The 11,225-nt window shown below is 30.7% G+C and overlaps 1 protein-coding gene across 1 annotated transcript; it reads right to left on the reverse strand.

The window, feature by feature from the left end:
* Positions 1-5,542: 5,542 nt before the first annotated feature.
* On the reverse strand, positions 5,543-10,682 carry LOC108913061 (queuine tRNA-ribosyltransferase catalytic subunit). The gene is made up of 6 exons (XM_018718527.2): positions 10,453-10,682; positions 10,302-10,391; positions 9,865-10,157; positions 9,644-9,805; positions 9,216-9,384; positions 5,543-6,294 (listed from the first exon to the last, which is right to left on the reverse strand). The coding sequence occupies exons 1-6, from the start codon at positions 10,582-10,584 to the stop codon at positions 5,950-5,952; spliced, it is 1,191 nt and encodes a 396-aa protein (XP_018574043.1). The 5' UTR covers positions 10,585-10,682; the 3' UTR covers positions 5,543-5,949.
* Positions 10,683-11,225: the final 543 nt, after the last annotated feature.

An 11,225-nucleotide genomic window follows, 5' to 3' on the forward strand; every position in this document is an offset into this window, starting at 1 on the left:
TAACATTTTTATCTTTAGCCGATTTAAAGATAATTAAAGAAAACCATTTGGAAAGTAACAACTTCAACACACTGTATCTCGAAAACAGGACGTCTAAGAAAAAAACTTTACCTGAATAATTCCTATTATTTTGCCATGAGGAACTTGCACACAAGTTTTTTTAAATATGAATGGGACACCCTGTACATTTATACCACACGTCGGTAACTCTTTTCTTCAAGATATATTTCTGTGTGCTGATAGAAATAAGTATTTTAAGACTTTTTTCCATTTATTTTTTTTTATATGTTTTAATTATTTTCAATATATTATTGTAGTTGGAAATCAATTTCCTGAATACTTAGCCTTGATTTACAAAATACTAACGGAGTTAGTGAAGTGTTTATTTGAATGAACAAAATTTATACGACAAAGTTATTTCAGATGTGAGGTTTTTGATATTCACGAATACAAATGCGAATGCAAATATTTTTAGCTGTTCGTTAATGGGAGAGTAAATATTAACAAATAACTAAAAATTAGGTGCTAAAATAAATCAGTAACTTTTGTTAATGTATAAAGGTAAAATAATAGTTTCCATTTTATTACTACAGGATGCAACAAAGTACATAAAAATATTTCAGAAGGTGATTCCTTAGAAAATTTTAAAGAAAGAGATACAGAGCGTGTTAAAGTTTTTAAAAATATACCATTTGTCTGTGCAAATATTTTTTACATCAAACAGTGGCGTAAAAACTGGAGGATATAACCACTAAAAACTTCAGAATTCCATTTATTTAGTAATAGAGAGTTAGAGAGGAGTTACTTAAATAAGAAGTTTTCTGTAATAATAACCTCTCAACGAATGAAGTTGAATTAAAAAAATTAAACAAAAATTCATATATTTTCATAAATAATATATTTTTCAAAAACTTTAACATCCTGAATCTTGAAAACTAAGCCAATTCTAAAATAGGTTGATACAAACTTTTTTCCTAAAAATAATTATTAAATTATTTTTATAATACTGATACAGGATATATTATACAATGTCCATAAACATTCTACCCCTATATCTTAATTGTTAACAATCAACTCTTAGACTATTTTGACCATATTTCTCTTATTATTAGAGATAGACTTATTAAACTTTATATTGCTGTAATGCTATCCAAATATGTACAAATGTCCAGGATGTTCTAGCAAAAAAAATAAGTATGACGTGTTATCAGAAATGCAGTATTGAGTTGTTTTTGTTAGTACAGTTTCGAGTCACAAGAAAATTTCCTATGATATTGGCCCATACCATCCATGTGCAGCAGTAAAAAAGATAAAGCGAATAGTGTCAAATTTTTGAGACTAATTAACAAGACATAAAATGACTCATTTTTTAAATTTTTTCACTCCTCAGTTTTTAAGACACGCGCAATGAAAGTGGCAGCTCAATACCTTTTCATCTGATAGTAGAATATGTCATATAAAACATTAAAACAATTAGTGTACTGGTCTCCGAGATATAAGAGTTACTATTTTTTAAGGGTAGGACCACTGTATAATTTTAAGAAAATCTATTTTTATTTTATTGAATTAAAAGATGCTTCAAATCTTCCAGATTACGGGGAAAGAAGTTTTTTTCTTTCTTTGACATTCCGAGCTCTCTCTCGAGCACATCGGACTGCTCCGAAACGTCTACCTGCGGCACATAGATACCTGTAGGAAGGGTACATCCTAATGACTTACGTTTTGATTTCTAACTTTTCTAATACACTAGAAGTCGTTAATAGTAACAAATGTCGTTAGAAAGAATTTGTGTGTAATTAGAAGCATTTTTAAATAAAAGTACGTTAGTATAGCGTATATATCAAAACTTAAGTGTTTTTCTCAAAACAGGATGATTTTTTTAAATGGCACGCAGCATACTTCCAACAATTTTCATTCTATTTACACCAAATTTTGACCATATTTTTAAAACAACATTCCTAAGAAAAGCACGAATGGGATTTTCGATAAGTTGATTTTAACATTATTTATTGACAAACGATTGCCTCTTTTTTTTGTCAAAAATTAAATTTTTTACTTCAAATGCTAATCAATCACAGAAAAAATAATTTTCAAAATCTCCTAAGTATTTCTCTAATCATTCTCATGTAGATTAAGAGGATTTTTTTTGGTTTTTCTCCATATTCAAATTGCATCAGTTACACTGAGTACCGTAGAGTACTTCAAATTCAACATGCATCGTGAGAATGGCTTCAGCGTCGCCATTTTGTATTTATGAATCAATATATTTTTTGGAACACTTACAAGACATGGTTAACATTTTTGAATATTATTACTTATCCTCTTACTTTTGCAAAAAAAATTGCATTTTTTTTAAAACTTATAATCACCCTGAACCTTAAAGAAAGAGCATTTTTGGAAACATATTCTGAGAATTTTTATAGTTTTCGATGGTATTGTACCGGTAGAATTTAAGAGATAATGAGAGAATATTAGAATGAAAACACTGAAAATTAATAAGATATTTATTTAAAAAAATTTCTTTGGTAAAAAACCTATGGCATGCTAAGTACAAAATACGTATAAATTCTAACAGAGGGGTAAAAATACATTACTTTTTCTATAAAATATGTTCAGGTAAAAAGTAACAATTATTCATTTTATCTGAAAATAATCCCCTACTTACTACAAATTAGTTTATAAATACTTTTGATTATTTTCTCACAATAACCCGTTAATTTTTAAGCATCTGTAATTTTTTCCATTAAACCAAGCATTAGGTATAGGAATAAGGAAATAATTACTGGAAATTTGGAAATTATTTTAATAAAACTTGGCAAACATATTAAGTTTTCCCCTTGTATGTACAAGGTCTGCTACCATTTATTAAATGATACTGAAAATAAGTGTCTTGACTATCTTCTGAAATACTGATTTTATTGCAGGAAAGTTGTTATCAATGTGGTTTCCAATGATCTTCTCTACAAAAAGGTGAACCGTAAACATGACTTTGAACTGCCGTACTGCGATTATCAGAAAAGGTGGGTTTTTTCTTATAAAGCAAGGGAAAGCCAAACAAAAAACTTTGTGTCACACGTTTCAAGTTTAAATTTCCTATTCCCACAACAGTTTACTTTACAAGCATTCATTGGTTGTGACATTACTTCTGCATTCTTCAGGCAAGAGAATATTAAAACGGGGTGTTTACCACGTTTTCCACATCTAACAGAAAATTAAATAATGTGACGAAAAACTTGCCGTCTATCGTTTTATTTTTGTATGAAATCATTTAAAGAAATATACAACTAAAACGAATTTGTGTTGACATGCCGAACTATGCCTTAATTGTGCCATCTATTACTAGGAAGCTCAACTAAAATCTCATAACTGTCCTCATTTTATTTACTAAAAGAGAGAGAAAGGAATTAGTTAAATAATAAATTTTCTGTATAACATGTTCATAGTCTTGTAAGTCACAAGTTGATAACAATGGCATATGGTTTAAGCGCTGAGTGAGGAACTATTTCTCACTCAACGATTCAATTAAAAATTTTCTAAATAAAATCAAAATTTATACAGGGTGTCCCAGAATATGTGGGCAATCTCTCGGAATTATATAGGGGAGTTAAATTAACATGACAAGTTCCTATAAAAATTTTCCCTACAAAGATACAGGTTCCTAAAGAACGCCCCTGAAAAATCGATTTTTTTTTAATAACTTTTAAAATACTTTGTGTAATTTAATTATTTTTAAGAAAAAATAAATGTAAATAAAAGTGACAGTTTTTTAGATAGGCACAGAAAGAATGCAAATTTTATGTTTATTTCTCTTTACGAATTTTATCGATATCAACCAAGAGTGCCTTTTTTAGTTTAAGGTTCAAGCTATCTAAAAATATTATTTTTGTGCCTTTATCGTAAAAGGTGTAAAAAAAATTACATTATCGTGCTACAGCCAGTCCGTCCCTGGCCAAGCAAATAAGCCAAATTGTTTTCATGGATCAATTTTTAAGAAGTCTTATCTGTTGTCCATCATATTAAAACAGTAATTAAATCATATAAAGTATTTTAAAAGATATTAAAAGAAATCGATTTTCAGGGCCATCCTTTAGGGGCCTGTATCTCGGGCATCCTTTAGGGGCCTGTATCTCCGTAGGGGGGCCCTCTAGGGATAATTTTTATAGGGACTTGTCATGTTACTTTAACGTCCCCTATATAAATCCGAGAGATTGCCCACATATTCTGCGCACCCTGTATAAGGAGGTTTTAGCGAGATTAATTGTACAGTTGGTATTAAACAGTGACAAAAGATTATAAGTGTCTTTTAGAGAAAGATAAAAAATTGCAGGAAGCTCCGATAATTTTTAGTAATCTAGAAGCACATCCACAAGGCATTGACAACGCGGGGCAACTATTTATTGCAATAATTTATTGGGCAAGAGTGATGTCGAACATTTGATGAATTGAGGTTTTATATCTTTGTAAAATTGTAAAAATTTTAAATATGGTTGGTCTCCGATTATGACCATCATGGATCTGGCTACACAGGCACTGCTTAACACTACCCAGCATATTTTGAATAGCTTAAGGTTGTAGGATGGAGCCATGCTCTGCAAGCTGCTTTAATTGCCGATGACTATTCTGACTGAAGATGTGGAGAACGATGATTATATGTTAAATAAAAGCAAGATCTTCTCATTTCAGAACTTGGAAGCCATCAACAATAGGAAACTATCATCGATGAAGAAGCCCATCGAAGCGAACGAGGTTAAAGTAAATTTGAAGACAAAATATGGTGGATTAGGTGGTGTGGAAATCAGTAAGTATTACTTAAGCATTACCTTTTCAAGGCAGGAAAAAACATTCATATTACAGAGTAATTGGAAATGTGAATGTGTCCATAACACAAAGAAAATATGTATTTTGCTAGAAAATGATACATATTGCAAGAAAAACCCCGTTTGCATGACTGTATATCCGAACCGATTAATTATAAAGAAAAATTTATAAGGACCTTTTTTATAGAAGATTTCATGGGAAGAGATAATGATAATAATTCCTTCATACAAAAAATTAATATTTTAGAAAATATTTGTGAGAAACTGATTATCAACATCATTTTGTCTATTAAGGAGGTTTATCGGGTACATCTCTTTAGACTTTAGAAATGATAGTTTCTGTAGTTTCGCTAGTGACTAAAGTAATAAGCCTTTAGATTTGGCAATGTTGCACTTGACTGACGCGCTCGGCTCGGCGTCCGCTCGCTCGCGATCCGTCATTTTGTTTGTTTGAATGCCTAAGTTTGAAATAATCATCATATGTCACACCTGCAAATTTCAAATGATAGGCTACATCTAGAAGCGCACCGCTATTACGCATTTGGGGGTTAAGTTAGTCAGCGATAGCAGTTTGAAGGAGAATTATTATAAATTTTCCTTAGATATCGGTTTCCTATTTATACAAGTTGCTGTGGAAATTCTTCAATTGTTGCTCATTCTAAGTGGAAAGACCAAAAAATCTGCATTCTCATAAAACTTCGTACTAAATCGTGAAAAATTATTTTATTAATATCTCATCTCTTAGGTATCCAAACTAGTCATAATTTTATTTCAGGATTTTCTTATATTAATTTTTTTATGAATATTTGTTTGTCAATTCCATATCAGATAAACCTTCTTAAGGCAACTAACGTAGACTTCATACGAGGAGGAAAACTTCAGAGTACATTTACCTAAAGAAAGAATTAAAACAATTTCTAAATTCTCGGGACTTATTTCCTTATTGAACTATTTTTTCTCATTGTCCTCTGACCAACATTATAAAATACATAAATTATATATTTTATATGAGTTAATTTGTGTTCAAACTAATGATGAACTTGTGTACACAAATTTATAATTTGTTTTATAAAACGAAAGTCTCTGTAAGTATTACCTAATACCTGGTTAATACCATTACCCATTTGCACTATCATAATACTTCAATATTAACTGCTTTTAAGGAATCTCTTATCCATGTGGGATAATTTTTATCAGGATATAAATCTAACATAAAGTTAGAAACAAAAGCAGGGAACCTGTCTTCGTGTATACTTTCTCTAATGTTTCTCATGAGCCTCAATTGAAAAGCAACATTATGCTCGGTCAGTAAATGGCAAGCTACAGTATGGCTGGTAACTATCCCATGCAGGAAAGCTCTTGTATAATTCTTGCAAGTGTTACAAGTGCACTCTTTGTCGATGGGGTTAAAATCTCTAGCGTATATATTCTTTTTCAGGTTGATTTGGCCAGTCATAGTCAAACCACATCCGAATCTCTGGAACAATATGCACATGTATACACATCACTGGAAGCGGATGAAAATTAGAGCAGTCATATTTTGATAACGAAACATGAGCTCCATGCATATTATAGGGAATTATTTCTAGCACCACATAGAAAACTATCGAAATGACAAATTTTTGTATTTAAAATATAATTTTTCAAATTTTATGTTTAAAATGTTCTCATATACATCTATAGTTCTTATATAACCCAATACACAGGCATGTTGCAAAGAAAATTAACATATAGAGTCCTGAGAACTTAGTTTTATTTTGTTAATGTTTGTTTGAAATCAGGTAGATCAAATTTTATAGATTTGGGGGCCAATTTTATCTGAAACTTAAACATAGATGAGCTTATGATATTTTCTTCTACTCTAAAAAGCACATTAAGGGGGGCGAGGGTTTTAGAAAATCTAAGCAAGTTAGAAAAAACATCTTTTCACTGTATCAGTTATACAAGTTTTCTCCAGGGTGTAAGACAGTTTACAAGCTGAAAATACATTCAGAATAACGAAAAAATCATATTTTTGCTTCTTATGTTTATCATTACATTTCTTGAACTTTAGATGCCTGCTGAATATACAAAAACTCACGTAGGGTACTACAAACATAATCACACCTCGCAGAATGCTTTTAAGGCAGATAATCATAATTATCGAGTATTTTTACAAAATCTTGACAAAATAGGAAAAGTACAATCCAATGTTTACATGGGTGACCATGTTTTCCGTGATATTTCACTGCGAAAACCTAAAGAAATCATTGTACTTCTACATTTTTATCGAGGGGTGTGCCACAAGTAATTTTTGGTGTACGTTTGAGATATAATTTAAAATTACTTTAAAAGTATAGAAATTATTTATTAAAGTATAAAAATTACCAAATTCTTTAGTAAATTACAAAAATTACAAAAAGTATGTATGAGATTACAAAAAGTATGTATTAAATTACAAAAAGTACAAAAAATTACCTGAGTACAAAGATTTTTAAAATTATTCTTTAAAATTACTGAAAGTACTTAAATAAAATGGTCTGATTAAAAATATTTCATTCAGTTTTGATGAAAACATTGTAGAGATACGGACTAACTTCTGGTGCTTTGCCTAGATTTACCTACTTAGGTACTGTTGAAAAAACAGTCTAGTTTGTTCAGTGAAAATTTGTGTGGTAAAATAACAACAAAAATAAAAGTCTTACTAATAAAACAAATTGTGTTTCTAAATTAGTAACGGAAGTAACGAACAAAAATATTGCAAAATTTTACGATGAAGAGTAGTTTATTGGGAAAATAATACAGTATGACGGCATAGAAATTGTAAAAAATAAGTAAACTTTTATTTTAAAGTTAATATAATATAAAAATAGCTTGAAAACCAAATCAAAGTAGCTTTTCTAATTAAAAAAAAAAATAGAAATAACAAATTACAACTGAAATTAACACCAACAGTGATGCAAGTCCTATTTTCAATTTGTAAACCTTTAATACACATTTTTCTAGTCTCTTTATAAATTCCTTGTCCATTTCTTGCTTAAGTAAGCTTTAGATATGCCCTAAGAAATAATCTAATGGGGACAAATCGGGTGACCGTGAAAGCCAAGATAGGGCATCCGTTGTGTTTAAATATTAGTTTTCTTCTGAATTCAAATTTTCATTCTCTAGTTCTGCCAAAACAAAATTATTAAGAATTTCCAAATACGAATTTTGATTAAGATTTTCTTCCAAAAAGTAAGGACCAATTATTTTATGATACGTTATGCCACACCAGACATTTATTTTTTGAACATTTTTAGCCCAGTATCTACAATTTTGAGAGGAAACCACGCCATTAGTTGTGAATGTTGATTCGTCAGTAAGTAAAATATTGTGATGAAAGAATATGTTTTTGTTACGAAGTTACATACATTATTAAATATTATAACAGAATTACAAAAATTATTTGAAGAAGTCTATTAATTCTTATAAGTAGGTGAAAAAGTCTACAAATTACGAAAATTACGAAATTATATTTAAAAATTACAAAAAATACCAGAACAAATCTATAAATTACTGAAATTACGAAATTATATAAAAAAATTATAAAAAATTCTGGTAAGTAGCAAGGTAATTTTAGGTAATTTAAGTAGGTGTACGTTTTACTGCTGAGTGGCACGCCCCTCGATTTTTATAGTTTAGATGGATTTTTTTGTTCTATCATTGTCTTACTAAAAGTGCGATTTCTTGTCTATAAACTGTCAGACTTAAGAAGATTTCTACAGTTTTCCGAACCTATAATTAGTAACTGAGATACAGAAGTTAGCCAAAATTGTCATTTTGGAAACTATTTCTATCTTAGAAACAGAATAGGACAACTATTTGATTTGTTTTTTATAAGAAAACATACATTAGCTTTTCTTTCTCGCACAATTCTCAAGATAACCCCAAATCCTTGGCCAACCTGTATAGAACATTTTAAAATCATTAAAATGGTGCTATTATATATACTTTTTAAATGTATTTATATTTTTTACTTCATTAGTTTATTCAAAAATATATATATTTTTTAGAATTATAATTTAACTTCATAAATTTTTTCGAGCTGCCTAGTTTTTTCTCATTTCATAAATCAAACTCTTCGTTTTATTTTTGTGAATCTAACATTTATATAAAAAATAAATTTTTGTGAGCCATTATTATTTAGATGAAAATTTTTGCAAAAGTTTGTGGCTGTTATTCCAAAACTTTAATAAAACGGATTCAAACTTTTAAACTAAAATATTATCGGAAAAGTAGTTACCAATATTATTACATTTATTACTTATGCGAGTTTACAGAACCTAGTCAGTATTTTCTTTCTCTGTTCAAATATATATGAAACCTGAACCATATGAGTAAATAAATTTTAGTTACTCATATGACCTGAACTATACTTACTGCTGTCCTTGTCGGAAAAACACAGTCAAACATATCAACACCCAATGCACAACACACAACTAAATCCACTGCAAATCCAACACCCATAAGATATCTTGGTTTGTCTTTTGGAAGGAGATCCGTACACAAATTTACAATTTTCCAAAACTCATCTTTGCTTTCTCCGCCACTTTAAAAATATATTAAACTGATAAGTAAAATAATATCATAAAAATATAACCCTACTGAAATATGTATACTGGTTTATATTTTGGTTTCCAAGAAACTATAAAAATTTGTCTTTTATGTAAACAGTCCACATGGTCATACTTCTATGATAGATATAAATTAATAAGTAGAAATAAAATATTTCAGAACAAATAATAATAATAATGATTGAATAAATAAGTTTAGAAATAAATATGATTTCATGTGCTGGAATATAATACCTTAATCCTCCAATGGCATATCCATGAACATTTCTTTTTATATGGTCGTTTGCACTTATAATCCTCAAGTCTTCATATAGTGTTCCCTGGACAATTGGGAAAATATTTTGAGAATCAGGATTTTGATGTGCTTTTAAACATCTGTCTAACCACCTAGTTGTCCTATAATAAAATTGTTGAAGTTTGATAATGAATCAATTAATGCTTATATTGGTACCTACCTGTGTACTGATACTTCTATCCTTTCTTTATCAGGATTTGTGGTTTTCACAACATCATCTAACTGCATGATTATATCGCCTCCGATAGCATTTTGTATTTCAATTGAATGTTCTGGTGTTAACATTACTTCAGCTTTCTGTTCATTTAGAGATTGAAATTTCACACCTTCTTCTGTTATTTCAGCAAGTTTTAATAAAGAAACCATCTGGAAACCACCTGAATCAGTTAGAAGTGCTCCATTCCAATTCATAAATTTGTGTAAACCACCAGCCTTCTTTAGTATTTCAGCGCCCTAGAAAGGTCTAATTTAGTTTTCAATTGTCGGTTCATTCTTCTATTTCATTATTGTGTAAGTAAAACGATATAAATTTAGAAAATATAGTTTTAATTACAAAACTCAATGAATGTTTACAATAAAAAGTTTCTATGTACTTACAGGCTTCGTCCCCAAATGATAAGTGTTAGCTAACATTATTTGGACGCCTAATTTCTCCAACTGTTCTGGCAGCAAACCTTTCAGAGTTCCCTAAAATAATTTAAGTACCTGTTAAATGCTGTGTGTTCATTATCACTGTTTGATTAAATACTTGTGTTCCAACCGGCATAAAAACTGGAGTGTCGATTTCTCCATGAGGTAATATCATTTTAGCGACTCTGGCTTTAGAAGTTTTACATTCGGCCAGTATATTGAACAGCAATGGTTTGCTTTTTTGAGTCATTTTAGCAGTTAATACTTATTACATATATTTATAACCTATATTTTAACCTAGCTGGAGCCCACAAAACAAAACCTGGAGCCTACGGAGTTTTGCCTGGATTGAGTGGATTGGACTGATTGGAGATTAGAGTGAAGACCACAGAGTACAGGGCATACAGTACAGACAGAGACAAAGTGTTGGCACTCTGTGGTGAAGTAAAGGTAAGTCATAGAAAAAATAGTACTAACGTTAGTACTACATATATTTTCTAATATGGCAGTTACTAGTATCAAAGGGAGATGAAATGCGAGATATTTATTTACTTGAGCGCGCCATTATTCCATGGCTAGAAATTGGCCTCAATGATTTGGGATCGAGGGGGATTATCCCTCTTTATCCTGCCTCATCTCGTGTAGGCCTGGACAGCCTTCGTAGGTGGGCCCCATCCGTCGTCTACCCCGACCGCAAATGCGGCCGGTGTAGGCGCTTTGTGGGACCTCCTTTTGTCCTGGCTGGGCCCCGCCGGCTAGGGCCCTTTCTTCTGGCGCTCTTCTTGCTTCGCCGGCTCGTCTGTGTAAACCCCGGGGGTAGTGTCATGTTTATGTGTGGTATGGTTGGGTAGGGTAGTGCGGCTATGCAGCCTGGGATGCGCTTTGCTAAGG

Source organism: Anoplophora glabripennis, unplaced genomic scaffold, assembly GCF_000390285.2.
Source record: "Anoplophora glabripennis isolate ALB-LARVAE unplaced genomic scaffold, Agla_2.0 scaffold574, whole genome shotgun sequence".
Classification (NCBI taxonomy): Eukaryota; Metazoa; Arthropoda; class Insecta; order Coleoptera; family Cerambycidae; genus Anoplophora; species Anoplophora glabripennis.